At 34.1% G+C, this 24,337-nt stretch overlaps 1 protein-coding gene across 5 annotated transcripts in view; it reads left to right on the top strand.

Moving 5' to 3' along the window:
- The window catches only part of LOC121388426 (protein FAM92A-B-like), a 35,582-nt gene extending 12,634 nt beyond the window's left edge, over positions 1 to 22,948 (top strand). The window contains exons 8-12 of one of the 5 annotated variants that reach the window (XM_041519741.1): positions 1,194 to 1,307; positions 2,634 to 2,804; positions 6,886 to 6,915; positions 9,662 to 9,716; positions 19,116 to 22,948. In XM_041519741.1, coding sequence (XP_041375675.1) covers positions 1,194 to 1,307; positions 2,634 to 2,804; positions 6,886 to 6,915; positions 9,662 to 9,715 — 369 coding nt within the window. In that variant the 3' untranslated portion in view covers position 9,716; positions 19,116 to 22,948. Of the gene's footprint in view, positions 1 to 1,193; positions 1,308 to 2,633; positions 2,805 to 6,885; positions 6,916 to 9,661; positions 9,717 to 19,112 lie in introns of all 5 variants that reach the window. The other 4 variants (XM_041519740.1, XM_041519738.1, XM_041519737.1 and 1 more) reach the window with 4 other exon arrangements.
- The last annotated feature ends 1,389 nt before the right edge of the window (positions 22,949 to 24,337 follow it).

Below are 24,337 nucleotides of genomic sequence, written 5' to 3'. Positions count from 1 at the left end.
ATTTTTTACAGAGTTATAACTCTTGATCTTAAGAACCGGCCTCGGTGGCGTCGTGGTTAAGCCATCGGTCTACAGGCTGATAGGTACTGGGTTCGGATCCCAGTCGAGGCATGGGATTTTTAATCCAGATACTGACTCCAAACTCTGAGTGAGTGCTCCGCAAGGCTCTATGGGTAGGTGTAAACCACTTGCACCGACCAGTGATCCATAACTGCTTCAACAAAGGCCATAGTTTGTGCTATCCTGCCTGTGGGAAGCGCAAATAAAAGATCCCTTGCTGCCCGTCGTAAAAGAGTAGCCTTATGTGGCAACAGCGGGTTTCCTCTAAAAAACAGTGTCAGAATGACCATATGTTTGACGTCCAATAGCAGATGATAAGATAAAAATCAATGTGCTCTAGTGGCGTCGTTAAATAAAACAAACTTTGCTTGATCTTAGGAGATATGAAAATGTGTTGTTAGTGCAAAAAATGTAGTGGGATTCTTCTGAAGATTGTATATCAGGATTATTAAATATTAGCCATCCAATAGTTGATTAATCCAATTAATCAGTGTGCTCCTACTTAGGGTTATGACATTTGAACTCAGGACATATATGTAAATTTGTTGGGCCCATGTATTTTCTGTAGTAGTACTTTCAGAATGCTTGTTATATATATACCGGCCTCGGTGGCATCGTGGCAGGCCATCGGTCTACAAGCTGGTAGGTACTGGGTTCGGATCCCAGTCGAAGCATGGAATTTTTAATCTAGAGACCGACTCCAAACCCTGAGTGAGTGCTCCACAAGGCTCAATGGGTAGGTGTAAACCACTTGCACCGACCAGTGATCCATAACTGGTTCAACAGAGGCCATGGTTTGTGCTATCCTGCCTGTGGGAAGTGCAAGTAAAAGATCCCTTGCTGCTAATTGGAAGAGTAGTCCATGTAGTGGCGACAGCGGGTTTCCTCTCAAAAGCTGTGTGGTCCTTAACCATATGTCCGACGCCATATAACCGTAAATAAAATGTGTTGAGTGCGTCGTTAAATAAAACATTTCTTTCTTTGCTTGTTATATATGGGAAACATATGTTATCTCTTGATAGTTTACTAAAGCTGTATTTCTTTTTCTATTTTGAATGAGTAAAATCTATTACAGGATGGGGAAGAATGGTTGCAGCTTTAATTCAAAAGTTACGTTTGCTCTTGTCTTTCAGAAAATCTTGAAGGAATTTGTAACAGTTGAAATGCTCTTCCATTCCCGGGCACTGGAGTACCTGGGCAAGTGTTTTGAAGACATCACTTCGATAGATGAACAAGCAGATTTGGATGTGAGTATACTGTAAAACGCTTTTCTGATGCGCGGTTGGTCTGGGATCGATCCCCGTCAGTGGTCTATTGGGCTATTTCTCGTTCCAGACCTTGCATCACTACTGGTATATCAGAGACCTTGGTATATGCTATCCTGCCTGTGGCATGGTGTGCATATAATAGATCTCTTGCTACTAATGGAAAAATGTAGCAGGTTTCCACATTACAAAATGTTTGACATCCAACAGCCGATGATTAACAAATCGGTGTGCACTATAGTGGTGTTATTAAACAAAATAAACTTTAACTTCAATGTTTAGTTGTGTCATTAAAACAAATTTTAACTTTAAAAGGACGGCTGTTCAGAAATTACATAGTCATCTAAAAATCACCTTAACCTTCTGACTACTCGCCTGCAATCTTGCCTATCTCAAACCGACACACTATACTGCATACAGTACATTCATTAATTCATATATTTCCTGCCATTTTGCACACGGCACAAATCCGGAAATTATAATAGAACAACACTGATCAAGACTAGTCTTAATAATGGCTGCTTTTATTTTTTGTTTTCGTTTGAGAAATAAGTGGAAATATTGATTTCGTTTTTGGTGAATATTTTTGCTTAACAACAATTGCATAACATCGCAGTCATTATCAGGAATTCATAGTTGATTGTGACAGCTAATTTGATAATACGAAAATCGCAAAATATTGGGATATGAATCATAGTTCGTTTCTAAAAACAATTCTGGTCCAAAAAACACAGTTATTGAGAATATATTCATATTCTTTAAACTGACAATTTTTTTTAAAGATATATTTTTCAATTTGTATTCTATCTTTTATAATATTTAAAAGAACATATATGTTAGGTTTCTGTTTCTGCTTTTTACTTCTGTATATATATATATAATATTTAACATTAATAATGAGCCAATTAGCAAATACCATTATGCTTTTGTTGCTGTTTAAAATTCCAAACAATATTGTCTGTTTATTAAATTGTATATGTTCACTTAGCTTGGTCCTGGTACCACTTTTCAATTTATTTCCACATAACTAAAATTTTAAAACAGTCACAGAATAAATGTCTCTGTCTCTGTCTCTCTGTCTCTCTCTCTCTCTCTCTCTCTCTCTCTCTCTCTCTCTCTCTGTGTCTCTCTCTCTCTCCTCTCTCTCTCTCTCTCTCTCTCTCTCTCTCTCTCTCTCTCTCTCTCGCTCTCGCTCTCCAACTTCACTAACTCACTATCATATACTTCATACTTCTAATGTTTCAGAAAACAAGGCCCCATGATTTTTCCCCTTGCAAATTTATATTTAGTAATTATTTTTTATTTCAGAAATTCAATAACACAATGAGCACTATAGCAGGGACTCACGAGTACCCAGGTTTGCAACCAGTGGTCAGTCCACTGAGTCCAGGCCCGGCCGATCCATTCATAACGTCCAGCCAGCCTGCCGTCGAACCCACCGTCTTCAGAGATTGTGCGCCACACGTACGCATAGAGTCTGTGAGTTGAAATGTTTACATTTGTTAAATTTGTCCAAATAATGATTGCCAAACTGTTTTGCCAATGTTATCACCATATTTATGTTATGACCATATTTGTAAGATTTTACTGAGAATGACCACAACATTGAAGTTAAAAATGTATACAAATATTGTTTTGGTTAAAATGCGTGGATAGTTTTCATTGGGTAATATACATGTTTTTTTCTTCAATAAATTATAATTATTTTTAGGTACAAAATATATGGATAATTGCTACATATAGAAATTAAACGAGTTTGCCTGTCATACTGTTTTTATGAAACGAGTGAACAGTTTGGGTATCTTGACGACCGAAAGCGAGTCGGATACCAACACTGTTCATGAGTTTCATAACAATGGTATGACATGCAAGCTAGTTTAGTATTTAATTTATTACAAACCAATTGCAAACAAGCCACAACGCAGAAGTAAACAGATGTTGAGACCCACTACACGTTATTTTTCTGCGAATTGGGTCAATAAGTGATCTATGTCACACGTAAACTTAAATGACATCACATTGAGCAATGAGACGTCAGAAATGTACAGTTTAGAATTTGGCCTAAAGCTTGCATTATAAATTGTCAGTTAATGAGGTTTTGAAAGTCACAATAATGAGTGAATTGTTGATTGTACCAGCAAAGATTGAGCTGAGTGAATGGGATTGACTAGATGTGGGATTGACTAGATGTGACGCTGACAATTTGTACATAGGGCTGTAAAAATAGTAGCAGTTTGACAATGACACTTTCCGCAACATCGTTTTGTCTTTGACCCAAATATAATAGTTTATCTTATCACATCTACGCATGCCAATATTACTCTAGTTAGATATTGAGTGATTGTTATGATATGAGTAATATCTTACACTGGCGTGTAATAATAAGTAATATATACCTGCGATTCAACACATTCATGTGAAAAATACATGCTATTAGATTATTGCTACTGGGTAATACACTTGTTTTCCCATACTTTTATAAATATTTTGTGGTGAAAAATACATTCAATTTGATAACTGTTACTGTTTTTTCCCCCAAGTACATTCATTATTATTTTTAAGTGAGAAATACATGGATACATGTTACTAGGTAATATAAACTTGTTTTAAATTCTGTGAACACGTGTATTTAGGAAGCCAATTTGCATGAGAGTGACCATGAGTTGCATTGGAGTGACCATGAGTTGCATGGGAGTGACCCTGAAACTGAAGTGGTTTCAATTTCTGACCACATGGTTTAAAGTGAGAAAATGCTATCTAGGTGTAGTCGCTAGAACAGGTTTTGATGAGGTGTGTGCTACAGATAAGGCCCTGCTACACGATACGTACGAGTGACTTGAATTGCAATGCAAACAAGCAAATCGTAACGTGTGGCATGCCATATGATTGAATCGGCCCGAGTCACTAGTACGAGTTGAAGTTTAGAACCTGTTCTATTTTCATACGACTGAATCAGACGTTTGGTGACATTGACCAGTCAGATCATGGCACAGATAACCGCGATGTTCTGAGTGTAATGGCGGAAAACTCTGTTCGCTTGTCGTCAGCACAGACCCAACAGCTCGTAGAGTCGTATCAGGGGCACAACTCTTTGTGGGATGTGTCCAGTCATTTATATAAATACAGAAACGTTACGACAGCCGTCTTCTTATCAATACACGACATTGTTGACCATGGTTACAGCAAGGATGTTTTTCAATGACGTCACGTTTCATACGATTGACAAGTACTGTGTGGCAACATGTCCGATTCAGTCGGTCTGATTGACTGGTGCGAGTGACTCGTTCGAGTGACTCGGTCCGATTCTATCGTATCGTGTAGCAGGCCCTATAGTATGCCATAATATATAAGAATGGTTTTATACTGCTAGATTTAGTTACTGCAGTATATTTCTGTGCAATTATATGTATACAGTGTGCTTAGATGTGTTTGTGTGTGTGTGTGTGTGTGTGTGTGTTTGTTTGTGTGTGTTTGTGTGTGAGAGAGAGAGAGAGAAAGACAGGCAGACAGACAGATAGACAGACAGGAAGATACAGATAGAGACAAAGAGGGAGAGAGAGAGAGAGGAAGGAAGGAATGTTTTATTTAAGGACCCAGTCAACATTTAAATTACAGTTATGTGGCATCGAAAATATGTGTATGGTTAAAGACCACACAGATTATGAGAGAGGAAACCTGCTGCCGCCACACAATGGGCTACTCTTTCCCATTAACAGCAAGGGATCTTTTATATGTATCATCACACAGACATCATAGTACATACCACAGCGTTTGATAAACCAGTTGTGGAGCACTGGCTGGAACGAAAAACTGTATAGTGTATATTGTATATACCATTCGGTAAGAGTGTCATGTCAGTACCTATTTATCATACCAAGCAAATATCAAAATACAGAAAGTTTGGAATTGAAAACTTGTTTTCTGCCATTTGGTAAAGCAGATGGACATTGTTCTTCCTCAGAATCAACAGAAAGGAATGTGTGTGCATGTGTTTATGTGTGTATCTGTGTGTTGAGCGTGTGTTGGTGTATGGTAGAATCGACAGAGAGGAGAGTGTGTTCATGTGTTTATGTGTGTGTCTGTGTGTTGAGCGTGTGTTGGTGTATGGTAGAATCGACAGAGAGGAGAGAGTGTGCATGTGTTTATGTGTGTGTGTTGAGCGTGTGTTGGTGTATGGTAGAATCGACAGAGGAGAGTGTGTACGTGTGTTTATGTGTGTGTTTGTGTGTGTCTGTGTCTGTGTGTTGGTATATGGCAGTTTTGATTCATTTCCTCAGTTAAATGTTTAGTTAACCCCTATCTCACTTTATGATAGCAGTCATCGTTAATTGCCATTACTAAATGGTGTGATCTGCTACTGTTGAAACTAAAACTGATACATAACCACTTTAGCTACAATGTATTTCACAAATGTTCAGCATTCAGCATTCAGACATTTTCCCCACTACAAACATGTACCAGTAGTAATGGGTGATGTTCTTTATTATTAAATATTTAAAAAAAAAATATATAGACATTTTCCTGAAGTGATCCAGAACTTTTGAATTGCCTGTTTGTCTGTATGTGTGCATGTGTGTGCGATATGGTTGTAATGTTGCTGAATTCTGAAATTTAAACAGATTTCTTATGTATGTATATAAATATCTCTTTGATAAAGTACAGGCATGTGTACAGTATGTATTGTATTCCTTGTTCATGTTTGTAGCGAAAGCCTCAGAGAAGAATAGTGTACCAACTACTATACTAAGACAAAACATTTCTGCAATTTGGTACTACTGCATTATACTTTAACAGTAAGCCACATTCAATGACATCACAGTTACCTAATTAATTTTGTATTGAAAATCTCCTGTTACATGTACAGACAAATGATGCATCAATTAAATCCAACATCTTATTTCACTGTGAAAGTCAAACATTTTCTTTTATTTTAGCACATTTAAAGGAACAGACCCTAGCTTTAACCCGTGAAAATTAAAGGGACATACCCTAGTTTCAGCCCATAAAAATTAACACTACGTTTAGTTAATCTACAAACCTGTAACACATTTGGATAAAGTTACAACTGAGTGAAACATGAGTCTGTAACTTTGAAATGGTGAAATACCCACTAAAAATAGACTAAAACTCGACTCCATAACTGTTACCTCTCAGACGCACGTGCGTTTTTAAAACTATGAGAAATGCATTTTAAGATATTAAAAACACCAGGAGGACCAAAAACACTTTGAATATATGGAAATGGATAATCTAAACAATAAAATCTAAGTAAAGTATGATTTCAGTTATCAGAAACAGCTCTAATAGTCAAAAATATACCTTGGTGTTTAAAAACTTGGGTATGTCCCTTTAATACCAAATTGCTAAACGTTTTTTGTCATAATATATGGGACTGTAATTAAATCACATAGAAATGAAATTATTTTCAAGTACTGTGATGATTTATGATGACTATTTTTGCTATTGCTAAATTATCATTTCTCATTGTCATTATTTAGTCAGCATACCATCATCATGTCTGTTATTGATTAGTTAAAATGTGGTGCTCATTTTTGATTAGGAAACCGAGTCTGAAGACGAATATCACCAGGTATGACATCATCGTTTTCGACAGTTCTGTTCCATTTCTCACCAAGTGTTCCACTTCGCATAAGAAACTAATCAAACCCCTTACCATTGTGGTCTGCATGCCAGTCAGTGTACACCTAAAACATGCAAAATAATACCAGTGTTAATTAAAAATTAGATTATTTGCATTAGCCCAACAATCTATTCCAGTTAATAAACAAATAAAAAATAAATCCCATTCCGTCACATGTTGTATAGTCTGCATGCCAGTATACACCTAAAACATAAATAATTTTTTTTTTTTTTTTTTTTTATAGTAACCCAGTAACCTATTCCAGTTAACAATTTTTTTTTTTTTAAATGTTTCTATTCCATCACATATTGTATAGTCTGCATGCCAGTATACACCTAAAACATAAAAAATAAAAAATATTATTTGCAGTAACCCAGTAACCCAATCATCTATTCCAGTTAACAAATAAATAAGAAATACTTTTCTGTTCCATCACATATTGTATAGTCTGCATGCCATCTAGTCAAACACTTTTCATAACATAAATATATAGAAAACCCAACCCCAAAACCTTTTCCCTGTCTGTCATGTAGTGACATAGGGCTTTCAGCAATGACATAACATTAGAGGGTGGGTGGGTGGGCAGGAGGGTTCCTGGATATGATACATACCGGTATATGTTTGAATTCAAAATATGTTAAAGGCATACTGTCACTGATTTAAGGAACTTATTTCTCTTAAAAAATGGATAATAAATAAAAATTACATTAATTGTTGGAAACCAAATCTAGCTATCGCATCACCTTAACTGAACCATGATGGAGTGAAATCCATGTCATCCCTCTCAGCAATTTTAGTTTTTGAATTATGGACCATTGCCACAATTCAATTATTTTTACAAAATGTCATTAATAAATGGAGTATGGTGGTTATGAAGATGATTGAATAAAGTACATTTAGAGACAAATTATTTTTGTTCAGGTAATTATTTGTTAGACCATGAAATAGGTCAGTGGTCTGTGACAATATGCCTTTAAAGACACTGATGCTTGTTTCTGAGGTGTGTGGTGGGACATAGCCCAGTGGTAAAGTGCTCGCTTGATGTGCATTCGGTCTAGGATCAATTCCCATCGGTGGGCCCATTGAGCTATTTCTTGTTCCAGCCAATGAACCACGACTGGTCTATCACAGGCCATGGTATGTGCTATCCTGTCTGTGGGATGATGTATATAAAAAGAAGAAAAGAAGAAATGTTTTATTTAACGACACACTTAACACATTTTATTTACGGTTATATGGCATCAAACATATGGTTAAGAACCACACATGGGCTATACTTTTCGATTAGCAGCAAGGGATCTTTTATATGCACCATCCCACAGACAGGGTAGTACATACCACAGCCTTTGATATACCAGTCGTGATGCACTGGCTGGAATGAGAAATAGCCCAATGGGCCCACCGACGGGGATCGATCCCAGACTGACTGCACATCGAGTGAGCACTTTACCACTGGGCTACATTTGTATGTCCCGCCCCTTGATGTATATAAAATATCCCTTTGTACTAATGGAAAAATATAGCAGGTTTCTTCTCTAAGAGTGTCAGAATTACCACTGAAACTCACTGGATTGACAAAATTTAACCAACACATTTTAAGCCATGAATAACTTAACAGTAGACAAACTGTAATAACTGAAAAGTTAGTGTCTAATAACTAGCGTTAGTGCCTTTAAAGGGGGCAGGGAAATGGAGTTTTTAAAAAATTGACTGACTTTGATTATTATGTCATTGTTGAATAGCCCCTCTGCATGTCAGCTAATTGATATATAAAACATTCTTGTGACAAATCAGATGATTTGTTTTTGAAAAAAAGAAAAAAAAATCAACCAAAAACCCCCAAAAACAAACCTTTCCCTATCCTGTGTTACTGTATAAACATGTATTCTGCATGCCAGCTGTGAGATAACTAAAACATTTTGTGCTACATGTAAATTGGACCAATAATTATATAATTAATGTACCAATGTTTAAACAAAATAGACTTGCTTTTGTTATGAGCTATATATATACAGAAATTATACAGGGTATGTAATATTTACGTGTATTTATGTACCGGTACATAAATACACATAAATTTGTTTTTAATTTTGTTTTATTGCATACATTTATTGTGTAAGAATATATACAGTAGAACTCTCGAGTGGTATGTTCTTGTACACATTAAGTTCTGGTTCGACAGACATTACGTTTGCATTTTTTGGGATAAATTTACGAAGCCTGTTTTTCTTAAACTCGGGTGTTTAAGCTTTGTAAATGCAGAGGCGGATCTAGAGGGGGGCTTCACGGGCCCGCTCCCCCCTAAATTTTGCGACAGTTATAATTTTATTAAAAATTAATTTTCACCCCCCTCCAAACCTCCCCCAAAGTTCCCTTGATATACCAGTCATGTCATTTATTCGGGCCCACCCCTAAATGGATTTTCTGGATCCGCCACTGAAATGTATGTAGTTATATGCGTGTAACTTGTAAGTCTAAAACAGGCTTTGTAAGCTCAGCTCTTTATGTTTAGTATCCAAACACATACTGATTACTATGACAATGAACAACAACAATAAAAAAAAACCCTACCCCCCCCCCTAAAAAAAATAAAAAAAAAAAACCCCAAAGAAAAACAAAACAAAATAAACAAACAAACAAAACAAAAACCCTGAACAGTTACACAGATCTTTACATTATTGCTTAATTTTTGTAGACATATGAAGCAAAAACCACAATCCATTTCCAAAGTTCGTCAAAGCGGTGCTAAAGTAGGAAAAGATAGGGTTGTTTTTGGTGATTCCGTTGATGTTCGTGTTTTGTTCTTTTACTTGTTTTTGTTTGTTAATTTTTAAACAATATTGATTAATTTTTTATTAACTAACTAATCAAAGATAGTGTTTATATTAAGATACCTTCCTACAGTTTCAGAGCTTCTAGATTATGGTAGCCCCACTCCCATGGCTAGTGATATTCAATGTTGGGCTAGTAAATAATAACTACTATTACCATGCCCGACGGCTAGTGAAATTTGTTTAGTCAAATGTTGCAGTTAAGTCTTATTTTGTAAATATGAATATCCTGCCCCCACACAACCCACCAATGTTTTTAAGCTCATCTCCATCTTTTGATGACATATTTGATTATTACTATTATTTAGTAAAATTGTATTAACTTAAAGTAAGTGGCTAGTAAATTTGTTAAATCACTGATCCAATGGCTAGTGGATTTAAAAATACTTCTAGAAGCCCTGGTTTTACAACGTACATTGTTGTAGAACCAGGTAGACCATACTGAAACCAGTCGACTACGGTTGACGACACTCACATTCACATCCTTATTTTGGCTTTGTATGCAATATATATAACATATCCAACAGGGTTTTTTATGTGATATATTTGACAAATGATTTTTACTGTTTCTTTCATCTTTTAAAACTTAAACGTAACATTTTGTCTAAAATTATGAAAAATAAAAACATACCAATACGTAAGTAGCAATGTCTGCTCAATATAGAACTGAACTATTTTCATAGGGGTCAAAATGAGTAGACCGGTTTTATTTTAATGTGGTGGAGCATTGTAATAATATAGCTAATTTTGAATTTGAATGACGTCAGTATTCTAATGATGTCACTTTGCTTCTCCTTACAATAACAATAAATTAGGTGTATGATGTTTCCATTTTTCAGAATGCTAAACAAATTCCATTGCAAAATTGCTCTTGAAATAGTTTTTTTGAAAATGACTAACTTAATACACCTTACTGTCTTTGAAGAAATCTTGGCATTAAATTTTGTTTCACTATTTCTGGATTTGAAGTGAAATTAAATTTTAGAAAAATAGAAAAAAATTAGGACCTTTGTTAATGTATATATTTTTTTTTGGGGGGAGGGGGGAAGGGGTTGCATACACACCCGTCACCCACCCCACCTGCATATGGGCCTGCATTTATTGAGTAATGTAGTAATACATGGACACATACATTGTAATAAATAATACACGAGTAAAGGATTGTCTGTTATTTCTGTTTCATCTGGATATGAACCAAAACAAAATAAATCATCTGACAAAGTTTTTGGATGAATTTTTTTTCATTCATACCCCGATGATTGTAAAAGAAATAACAGACAATCCTTTTATTTAAATTTACAACACACTTACCAGTAACGACACTAAATGTTCATATTTTATTTTGAATACTTTTTTTTGTTCATAAACAATATAAAGTGACGTCATTAGATGTGATGTTCTATGACAATGTTATTTTTACCATATCTTCATTGAGAAATGAACAAACTCTCATTGCTATGACTGGACCAGTGATATAGCTTGTAACGAATAATTGTAATGAATATAATGAAAATTTATTTATTGTCCGATCTAGATACCATTTATCTTAAGAGTTTTTTAAAACATCTTATACATGGTGTCTTATGCACATAAATGTAATATTATATTTCTTACATATCCTCCAAAATCAGGTTTAAAATAAATTTAAAACATCTTTTCCAAGTAAAACATATTTTCGACTCTATCATTTACAGTTAACTTATGTATCAAGGAACAATTAATTTTGATAATGCTTTTTTTTTTTTCATTGGATGATATGGCTATGGCAACCAGGTCAATCATATGTTTTTAAATCAGTATGTCAAATACAACCTGTATGTGTCTTATTGATGTGTTATCACAAATAATAAATGATATTCTCTCCAACGGGTTGTTGCATGTACATATAAATTTGCTTTCTTTACCAGACCATATTTTAAAGCCATATGAAAGACTAGCTTGCTTTAATAAGTAATTCTTGGATGCTATAATATATCATATGTGCATATACATTCAGTCTTTCTTAACACTCCACTAAGTGTGACAGCTCTTGGTTTTTTTAGCGTTATCAAGGACTGCCTCACTTTAATAGACATTGAATATTTTTACAAGGTAATTCTTAATTGTTATAGCTTCTGTAGCTTCTTGTTTTCGTGTTGCTAAAATTAGAATACTATATAACAGTTTCACATGACATTGGCACATGTTTTGTTGTAGATATTTGTTTTTACTTTTTAAAATAGTAATCTTCTATTATATTTTCCAAATTATTTAACTTTTTATACTAATTTAATAGGAAATTACTCTCCCACCCCCCACCCCCCACCCCCCTCCTAAAACCCAACTATTTGTCTTTTTGTCCGAATTTCTTTTGAATATTTTTAATTAAATGTTTTCAAACTCTTTATACCTCTTTGTTTTAATTTCTTTATAGTCAGGTTCATTATGTATTTTTATTCAAAATTTATGGAGATTACCAAAGCAGCACATAATATTATTTTGAAAGCTTATAACTTCAGGAATCTGAAAACCAATGTTTACATTTGCGCAGATGCCTGTATTGCCGCCATTTTGAGTAGTGCCATTTGTCGTGTCATTAAGTTTACTGTAGTGAATTACAGTAAATAAAACCCCAAATAGTTAAAGCTTGATAGTGTTAAAATACAAAACAGACTTGCAGTAAATCAAATCTCAAATAGCTACAGCTTAGAGTTAAAATACAAAACTAAATTTTATTTTTAATATTAGCATGGCTTCTAATGTTAAGTTAGGAATACATACACAATGTAATTAAATGTATATATTTCACTTTGTAGGTTTTAAAAAAAAAATGTTTTAATGGGACAGAACTGTTGAATCACTAATAAGAATGACAGTTATATTTTATTTTATTGGTTTGAAATAATAATGCAGTATACTCGTATTGACCTCCATGCTTAGGGCTGAACCAGAATTGATTTCATAATATCCATCCAAAACTTTGGGGGAGGGGGAGGGCATCATTTCAAGATCATTGTGCAACCATAACCTTCCCTAGTGCCAAGCTTGTTTTTGTTTGTTTTTGTAACCCACTTTCCTTTCTGTCTATGCATTGTATGAATTAAAGTTTATTTATTGGCGGATGGGGTATACAAGTGTATTTGAAGAGTGCTCAAAAGTGGCATCAGTAGCTGCTCCCCAGCCTCATCATCAATTCTGGAACAACCCTTACAAGCTTTGAAAAATCTATGTATTAACATCCATATATCATTCACAGTCTAGACTTGCCCTACCCATTGCCAAATTAGCCAGTGCTAAGTTTTATACAAAGTGGCTACAACATTTAATATTTGGCTAATAAATGTTTGTTCAAATTAACAGCTTTTTAACAGTTTTTGTACAAACCCCCAAACCCCTAACATATATGTACCTCAAAATTGGCTAAAATAAAAATCTTTCCATTGAAAATTATCAGCATTTTCAGTGGACAAGCCATACTCTTTTTTTTTAACTCTTTTTTTGTGGTACACCCTCCCTGCTTCTAAATGCATCAGAATAGTGATTTTGTAAGGAATATTTGTATCAACATTTTAAACAATTCGTTGACATTAACCTTATTTTTTCTAATGTACATATGGTCATGAAAATGTCGATGGTTGTTAACAGCCCCTAACACAGGCAGGCTGCAAATTTAACATGATCCTGTGCCTCCGTGAATCCAGCATTTTGGGTTGGAAGCATAAGATTATGAGACTGAATCCCAGAATATCTATATTAAATTACATTTACATGTATGCTTCAGGTGGAATCCTAAAAAAATAATCCCCAACTTCAATGCCCAACATGCATATTATCAGGCATGTGATTCTTCCGATTTTTAGCGGAATTCTGCTTTAAAAAAAAAAAAATCTTTTATCGTAAAATAAATCCGTGAAAATGTTTTCATTGAAAACAATCCCATTTCCCTTTATTTTCAGGGTTTTTTTTATTATTGCATTTCCACTAAACCATTTTCTTAATGGCTGTTCGCTTACCTGTAGACAGTGTATCGTGATATAAGACTGATGACAAGTCAAAGAAATCGCTTCGCTTTTGTATGATAGAAGATTTTCAGCTTTTTTTTAAGAATACCAAATCACATGCCTGTATTATACATGTAGAATAACTCAGTACTGGTACATGTACCAGATGTCAGTTTTTTAACTAGAGTGGATGTGGGTAATTTGTGGCATGCTTCCAAGCATGCCTGTCTTGGACACAACCTTGAACATATCAAAGAGTTCTGTCCTTGACAAGTATTTTTAACCAGTTTGTTTTGTGTTCACAGTCTTAAAGGTAAGAGTCCATAATAAAATGGGTCACACTACCTTTTACTACACTTGTTCAAGCCAGTGCTCCGCGACTGGTATATCAAAGGCTGTGGTATGTACTATCCTGTCTGTGGGATAGTGCATATTAAAGATCCCTTGCAACAAATGAAAAAATATAGTTTCCTCTCTAAGACTATACATCAAAATTACCAAAAGTTTGACATTCAATAGCCGATGATTACTAAATCAATATGCTACTAGTGATCACTGATGTCGTTAAACAAAATAAACAAACTTTTAATATATATATAGTTTGTGTCCTCAAGTGCTTTTCTTACTTGTACTTTCACTTACCGGTACATGTAAGTGGTGAAAAATTTCAGATGATCAGAAAGATAAGCTGCACAAGAAATAAAAAAAGAAAGAGTAAAATGTCAGCAGTATTGAACACTTACTTTACAGTTACTTTCTTGTCTGGTTTTGGCCCACTTTTTGTCTCTGACTTAACATTTTTGGTTGTTTTTTTGTTTTTGTTTTTGTTTTGTTTTTATCACCTCAGTGAAATAAAGTGGGCATTGATCCAGGATTCAGCATTAAATTAATTGACTTACAAAAAAAGTTACATAAAGTGTGATTTTACAGAAGACATTTCTTTTTTAAAAAATCAAATTGGTCGTCACAAAATCATTGGCGGTTTTGCTCAACATCATTCAGAGTGTACACATATTTTTTTTAATTTGGAGCCAGTGCTGCCTCCTGTCCAGTGTTTTTATAAATTTAAGTTACATTATGTTTCTGTTATGTTAATTAGTCTTTCTATAATAGCATGATTGGTGAACAGCATACCATTCCGAGATGTCCCAATTTTTCATGTGTTCTAACAGATGCAAAAAAACAATCGAAGAAAAAAAACCCTAAAACACGTCCACAGTTCATCAAGGGGATTAAGCCATGATTTACTTTACTCATATCACAGGAGATATTAATTGTTTTTTAAAACTGATATAGCCTTCAATGAAAAGGAATTCTTACATAATACTTGAATACAACTTGACAAAACAGGTTTGCTTTTGGCTACATTTTGCTTTTTAGTGTATTATGGACTTTTACCTTTAATAACTTCTAGTGATTACATTAACAAGATCATATTAATGATTTACAAGTTCATTAATTTGTATTATTTTGTGGGTTTTTTTTTTTAACCTAACAGAAAATTTGAATTTTGTGTTGTATTATTACTAAATTACTATAAATGTTCAACATATCAACCACTACATACACGTATCTTGAAAATTACTGATTTGTTTAAATTCTTTTGAACTTCCTTGTTTAATAGACATGTAAAAGTTTTACTTTGTTTACTGATCCAGGGTAGTAATAAACCATTAATTTTTTTTCACAATGTCACATTATAGCTTCCAGTTGGTGTTTTTGTTGGATTTTAACCCTTTTTTATTGATCAGAAGTGTCAAGAGTTTTAATTTTAACTTTTTAACCGTTTATAGCTGTTTTTGTTGTTGCAGTTAAACTATATAGAATGCTGACTTTGATTTTGGTGGTTTTCTCAAACAGTACTGTGTGTGGGATAAAAAAAATCCCAAAACATAATTTATTTTAAAAAAACACACAAACAGATGTACAACAAAACAAAAACAACAACAACAAAAAATAAACAAACATAATTATTATTTAAAAAACAACAAAAAACCCAACAAAAACAAACAAACAAATCACTGTGAAGAGTAATGTCATTGGATTGTAGGATGTGACCATTATCACATAATGACTTTACATACAGGTACAGGTACATGGACGTGAAACTATTTTAATATGACCACATCCTTTCAAGGTTCGGCCATGTCCCTCAGGCCCCAGCTACCTCTGGTTTGGTCTCACTACACAGATCACTTCCGGGTGAGAGTTCATTCATCACGGTCCACTATAGTTCCTAATTGTGACACATGTTATGGTTCACATATTCACTTCTAGGAAATGGTGAAGAATGAAAACAATATGTCTGTTTAATGGTAAGCCTTCTGGCTGTATTTTGTTCATGCTATTTTGTAATATTGTGCATTGACTTTTTGGGACATGAGTGTATAGTGTAAGAGACAGCCGGAGTGAATCGGTTAATGAACCACCTGTTTAGACCGGTATTACAGCCAGAAGCGGTCATATAGCAAAAAACAGACGGAAATGTTCTTAATTCTGGAGTGAAAATAAATGTTTATATAATGTATGTTCGCAATGGTGTATGTTGTTAGTGCCAATGAGAACCCGTTCTATTGGCAATCTTCATTTGAAGTTGGGCATGGGTTTCAATGGCAGATGACATCTGTGTAGTGAGACCTTTGGTCCAGGGTACCGGTGTATGTAATTACACCATTATACCAGAGGGACGGGTCAAGTGTCCTGCATCAAGTCATTATGCAATGTGCTCATTACAACGGGCTCTGGGCCCAATTTCACAAAACATCGTAAGCCTAGTTTAGCACGTAAACATAAATCTATGATTAAACCACAATTTTTATTACTATTATAGTACAACAAATATAGTTAAAAGTACACATATTTAAGTTTCTTTTGTCCTTAAAATGCTCCATCTTCTGTAATGATGTAATGTTCTGCGTGAAATAGATGTCAAACATGTGTAAATGTATGCCCAGTATAACTGCTAGTCGCAGATGTAAACTTACGATGTTTTGTGAAATAGGCCCCAGGGCCCGTGCTTATAAAACTTAAAGTGTAGACTTTAATGAAGTCTAGACTTTAATGAAGTCCAGACTTTAACGTAATGCTATTTGAATGGCATTGCCATGACGTTAAAGTGTGGACTTTATTAAAGTCTAGACTTTAAGGTTTATAAGCACGGGGCCAGATGTATTGAATTTGCTGTACTGTATACATATTCAGCTTGTACATGTATTATATTTTGCTTTATATTATCATCTTTCAACTTGGATACTTTTCTGCATGTTTCCACAATATCGAAATGCATTACCAAGTCAATATTATCTTCTTTCAACTTGGATACTTTTCTGCATGTTTCCACAATATCGAAATGCATTACCAAGTCAATATTATCTTCTTTCAACTTGGATACTTTTCTGCATGTTTCCACAATATCGAAATGCATTACCAAGTCAATATTATCTTCTTTCAACTTGGATACTTTTCTGCATGTTTCCACAATATCGAAATGCATTACCAAGTCAATATTATCTTCTTTCAACTTGGATACTTTTCTGCATGTTTCCACAATATCGAAATGCATTACCAAGTCAATATTATCTTCTTTCAACTTGGATACTTTTCTGCATGTTTCCACAATATCGAAATGCATTACCAAGTCAATATTATCATCTTTCAACTTGGATACTTTTCTGCATGTTTCCACAATATCGAAATGCATTACCAGGTCAATATTATCATCTTTCAACTTGGATACTTTTCTGCATGTTTCCACAATATCGAAATGCATTACCAAGTCAATATTATCTTCTTTCAACTTGGATACTTTTCTGCATGTTTCCACAATATCGACTATTACAGGTATTTTAACAGTTAAATTAGACATTATTTCCAAGTTCTTTCTTAAATTGTCAAAATCAGCTAATCCAACATGTTTCTAGTCATTCATAGGAGCACAAAATAAATTTTATGTACAAGGTATATACCTTGATATTAGGGTCATTGACTTTAAGACACTGCCTATCCCTTAGTGCAATTCTCCCTGCACCACTGGCAGGCTAACGGTTCTACAGTTATGATGTGATTCTCTCCAAAGTGACATGTGTACATAATTAATTCATTAAGCGGCCATGAGTAAACAGTGGTAATGCCCTGAAACTTAAATTATTTCAGTGATTCCCCTATCGGTTCTAGCCGTACAATAATGACTTTTATATTGCTGTGCCTGTTAGTGGGCCCATTGGGCTATTTCTCATTCCAGCCAGTGCATTACGACTGGTATACCAAACACTGTGGTATGTGCTCTCCTGTGTATGGAATGGTGCATATAAAGCATCCCTTGTTACTAATGGAAACATGTGGTGGGTTTCCTCTCTAAAATTACCAAATGTTTGACATCTAGATGTATGCCATGGAACCATGGACTGGCGATGCCAGAACATGGATCCATGGTGGGCGTGCCTGAACCATGTATGGATAGGGGCACGAGAAAATAGTTCCAGTTCCAGTTCTAGATGTATTTAGTTAATTTACCATAAGTACTATGGGGCCATCCATAATTTTCAACATTTTCATGAGTATACAAACCGTACGGGGGGGGGGGGGGGGGGGGGGGGGGGGGGGTGTGTGTTATGGAGCCAGCATACACTTTTTTTAAAAATGAAAAATGTCAATCAACATTTTTCATTTGAGGATGTACACGTTTAGAGGGGAGGGAGGGGGGTGGTCAAAAGTGTACTCTTTGTATACTTGTGAAAATGTTGAAAATTATGAATGGCCCTAATAGAATCACAAAGTTAACAGGTATTTTGTGTTATAAACAATCATGTACATTATTTTTAGAAAACAAAATATATATCAGAAGACAGTTCAATTAAGCAGCTATTTACCTGAAATGCAAATACTGTGTATGTAATCCTCACAGTGTAAATTAGCAAATGAAATTAATTAAAGCAAAAAGATCTATTGTTTCAAATCACAAAATTGCAATAATTCTATATTCTACAATTTCTCATTACCGCCTAAAACAATATTTTGTGTTATTATTTTGCATTGTCGCATTTCTTTTGTCACTATATATTTAAAATAAAATTCTTCAAAAAGTAAATTTAACAACCATAAATAAATGCCATTTTAGCTAGCCTTTATTTAATTTTATTTAGATTTGGAACAAAGTTTTTAATTGTGCTAAACAAAACAAAACTCAGCAACTGGTTATAATGTTTTTCTTGTTGTCCTGCTTAAAACCTGCAGTACAATTACAGTACTGTTGTTAAATCCAGTAGCATATAATATTCTTTTTTTATTAATACAATTGCATTACAAGTACTTTAATCAATGTCTTGCTTTGTTTCAGCAGCCTTCAATGTATGGCGAAGATGACGACGATGATGATGAGGGTGATGATGAAGATAGTGAAAACCGGAACGTCCCACCCGGATTGCATTCATAAACGTGATCGATTCCATGGCAACATTTAAAACAATATTTGTAACACATGCTTTTGGCACTTATTCTGTCTTATCTCAAAACTGGAACCTTGGTTTCAGCAGGGTATTTTCTCTCTCTCAACAAATGCTGTAATCATTGAAATTAAAATCAATTAACAACTGAAGATAAAAAGAAGACTGAAGTGTAAATAATGTACAGCTATGTCAACATGTATCACTTGTTCCATGGCTACATTTAAAACCACATTTGTAACATGATTAAACTATGGCTGTACACATTTTGCTTTTGACTTAACTTTTCGCCAGTCATAGAACTTTTAATATGGCCGAAGGCTCTACAAACTCATAATTTGCCTATGCCTTTACCTACTGATTTACAAAACTGGGACATATTTAATTTGAATTTCTTTTCCCAGTAAATGTTTAACTGATAATAAGCATAACAGTTAAATGCTACAGTACCGGATCAGCAACATGCTAAAGCAGTTGCCCAGCAACTCTTTGAGACGTCACTTGTTTGGTTTGTCCAGCTACTGTTACACCATCTATACCGGTAACAAGAAAAAACAGACTAAACCTTCTATCTGATCACCTACTTGTATGTCTAGTTTACTTTATCGTTGGTTTGTGTACTGTTTAGTAATGACAGGTTAAAAACATATTTTAAATAGCAGTATAATATTTATTTAAAAGTTGTTCCATAACTTCATGTATGTTCCACAATTTCTCTTTCAATTCACATCACTCACAGGTTCACATTTTTTATTTATTTTGTAAAAATATTTATTGCCCCAGATATTTATATATTGATAATGTCAGGTTCACATTTTGGCCAGTTGTTTCACATGATCTCTTCTCAGTAGAAGCTGTGACTGATGATTAAGTTTACATTAGGTTCCAGTAGTAGCTGAAAATCTAAATTTACTTATGGACTTGAAATACATTATTTAAAATAATTTTTAAGGACTTTTTATACTCAATTTGTAAAGATAAAATTAATTAGAAATTACACTGTACATACAAAGAGTATCTATCGTGAGTGACTGTTGCAGATGGGGGAAGTCCCAACTCAAAATTTACATCTATTTGTCTTGAAACATGCCTTGTCGAGTTTCACACAAAACAATTGTATCTTGAGGGTTGTGATTTTCATTCCTTTTTTCCAACAGACACTAACAACTAATATGTCCTGCCTACTCAACTCTACAGGTATAACTTACAATTAATTTAAACAAATAATATCAAATTATTCAACAAGTTTATCACTGCTCAGCTTCTCTGTCCAGCACACACAACAAACATGTTACATATTACCTATCTTATTTTGAAGTGAAGGGACAAAAATAATCACCCCCAAAAAATATTTATATCTCTATACATACTTCTGGCTCCAAATTTTCGAAGCTATCTTAGCACTGCAATATCATAAAAACATTGTAAGCTATGACACATGCCATAGTCTACGATGGTTTTACAATAATTTAGCGCTAAGATAGCTATGAAAATCAGGGCCATGGTATACATGTGAGGAAATCACCGAAAGAAATTAATATTCCATAGCACTTGGAACAATTAGATTATTGCATTAGGTAGCTGGGGGTCAGAGGTACAATTAACCAGCTACACAAAAATAAAGACCAGCTCGTCTCATATTGGATGCAGTTTTATACTGTAATTTCATCTTAAACTAAGTATCATAATGTAATTATATTGACTCACAAATAGCCAAATGGCATATGAAATAGTTACTCAGAAATTTACACCAGTTTTTACAAGTAATACAAAATGAGTTCTGTACTATGATTTCAACAGAGTTAAATATTGTAATATAATTAAACTTTCAATTTGTATGATTAGCAAATTTGCCAGTTTGCAAATTTTAAAAACAATTGGCAAATTTTTATTTTAATTTTGGTGAAATAATTTCATTTAATAATTGAAATTTTGTTACAAAATAATGGGGATTCTTCTATTTTTATTTTTTGTTTAGATGATTTGGTGAAAATATCTGTGGAGCCTGAGCTAGCCCTAGTATCATTGATACTTCTTAATATCTTTTAAAGTTAAGTCTTGGTAATTATACGGCCGTCTTTGACCTGTTGTATTATGGTATGGTGTCTGTCCGTCCGTCCGTCCATAAACGTTTCACTTCCAGAGCATATCTTTCTTATCAATTCATATACAATCATCAAACCTTGCATGCAGGTACAACTTGGGATGATGGTATGTCACATACCATATCTAGGTCACCATGATCTACTTTCCACACATTACTAGACATTAAAGGATAACCTTGTCTGGGCCACAACTTCCTTATCAATTCATATAGGATCATCAAACCTTGCATGCAAATACAACGTGTGAGTATAACTAGGTCACCACGACCTACTTTTTATGGGCATATCATGTACCTCACTGGTACTCTTTGTTTACCTTTGAATGTCTGATCATCAGCCTAACTTCTGCTAAACATGTGTTTCTTCCACAACCATTAAGAGAATAGAAAATTAATAAGACCGTCTTCACCTCACACAAACCAAAAGCAAAATTTAGTCCTGGTGCCAATTGTGTGAATCAAATTAAATTTACTGGTGCTGTGATATTTTGAAACATTTAATCATGCGGTTAATCATGACTTTAGTGTGTTCTTTTACTTGAGTTCATATACATCATGTTATAAGACCTGTTTATGTTTATTACATGTTATGACTATTGTGATACATAACCAGTACACAACTGTTACTCGTTTTAAACAGTACAATATTTTTAAGAAGCTGTTTAACATTCAGATTTAAAAAATTAAAATCGGATAGTCTATACAACTAAGGGTTTTTTTCATGTCTGTTGTTTATAATATTTAATGTACTGTTATATATATAAATATATATATTTTTGTTCATAAGACTTATCAAACTATAAAGCAGTTACCTCCCCATATAATGGATAAACCAAAATCCACAGTAGCCAATCAAAAATAAGTTGCTTAAAGGAAGGACAAAGTATTTGGTCATGTGACAGGAACTTTGGTCTATGCGAGAAGTAAAACTACTTTTGATTGACTGTTGATACTATAATATACAGAGGAAACTGCAACACTTTAAATAATATTTTCAAAATTTCCTTCTAACTATTTAATTAAATCATTAGGTCAGTTAATCACCAGACATTCCATATTTTGATTATTGACAGATTTTAATGGATTATCGTTTTGTATATATTTTTCATATACATGTGTAGATGTTTGTTGTTTTCCCTTTTATTTATTTACTTTATTTAAATTGGTCATATAAAACGCATACAGTTGATCATTAGTCATGGTTTTTTATGTTAGTTTACATATTTGTATGTTTTTCCTGTTTTGTTTCTTTTCTTACTTTTATTTAAGTTTGTCACTTAAAAGTCACATTCCACCATCTTTAGAATTGTACATAAATTGTTGTTCATATAAATTATTGATTTACGAAATTTAATTATGTAGTTATTTTTATGTTTGTTACTTCTTAGTTGAATATTTTATTAGTATAATTAGACACTGTTTGTGTATTTTTTAATGTTGTTTTTCTTTTATACGTATATACATTATACAATATATACTTGTAAATATTTTTTTATGGTAGTTTAAATAATATATACCATATTGTACGAAATATTTGTTTGATGCGTATATTATGACTAATTATTGTGATACATAACCACTCCGTCCACTTAATGAACAATAAAAAAGATATATAGATGAAAAAAACCCTTAGTTATTTGTTTGGTACCACGTACAGTTTCAGCGTACAATATAAATCGGTTTCATACCTCATCTATACAATGATTTAATTTAACAATGGTCTTTATATTAAGCTACTTTCCTCGGTGGCATCGTGTTTAGGCCATCGGTCTACAGGTTGGTAGGTACTGGGTTCAGATCCCAGTCGAGGCATGGGATTTTTAATCCAGATACCAACTCCAAACCCTGAGTGAGTGTTCTGCAAGGCTGTATGGGTAGGTGTAAACCACTTGCACCGACCAGTGATCCATAACTGGTTCAACAAAGGCTATGGTTTGTGCTATCCTGCCTGTGGGAAGCGCAAATAAAAGATTCCTTGCTGTCTGTCATAAAAGAGTAGCCTATGTGGCGACAGTGGGTTTCCTCTTAAAATCAGAATGACTATATGTTTGACATCCAATAGCCGATGATAAGATAAAAAATCAATGTGCTCTAGTGGTGGTGTTAAATAAAACAAACTTGTTTTTCATTATAAGTCGTGAATATTGTATTTCCCAATTCACAAGTTGTGAAGAGCATTTGTTTGGCAAAAGGACCCTCGAACACAGCTTGTGAACTGGGATTGGTTTTTTGTATCAATCTTCACAACTATGGAAAAAAAATGGCAGAACAAACACCAATCAAATCGTGCAGTTATGAGTTGGGGTGTGTGATTGGAGTGACAGTGCAGATTGTCTATAAATCACCTAAATGCTCTCCTCTTGGTGAAGTCGTGTCCACAGTTGGGAACTTTTGAATTCAGTATATTCATCGATCTAATTAAAATTAGCTCCACTACTTAATTACTATTACCTGTGGATCTAACAGCACCTCGTTGGAGCTCATGTCCAGTTGACCAACTCCAAACCCTGAGTAAGTGCTCCGCAAGGCTCAATGGGTAGGTGTAAACCACTTGCACCGACCAGTGATCCATAACTGGTTCAACAAAGGCTATGGTTTGTGCTATCCTGCCTGTGGGAAGCGCAAATAAAAAATCCCTTGCTGCCCATCGTAAAAGAGTAGCCTTATGTGGCAACAGCGGGTTTCCTCTAAAAAAACCTGTCAGAATGACCATATGTTTGACGTCCAATAGCAGATGATAAGATAAAAAATCAATGTGCTCTAGTGGCGTCGTTAAATAAAACAAACTTTTTTTTTTATTAAGCTATGTGGCAAAAAAAAAAGCTTTCCAATTGTCAATTTTACTTTTATATTTAGCAGTATTCCTTCTGCTCCAGATTTTGCTGTCTTAAATGTCGTATTTGATATCTATCATATAACTTTTGAGATACTTGGGGCATGTTCATTACATGCCAATTTTGTACAAAGCCATATCATCCTGACAAACAAGTTGTTTCATCTTGGTTATGACATTCA

The sequence above is a fragment of the Gigantopelta aegis genome, chromosome 14 (assembly GCF_016097555.1).
Source record: "Gigantopelta aegis isolate Gae_Host chromosome 14, Gae_host_genome, whole genome shotgun sequence".
Taxonomy (NCBI): domain Eukaryota; kingdom Metazoa; phylum Mollusca; class Gastropoda; order Neomphalida; family Peltospiridae; genus Gigantopelta; species Gigantopelta aegis.
Note: the sequence above shows the minus strand (reverse complement) of the source record. Positions and strands in the feature narration are given on the sequence as shown.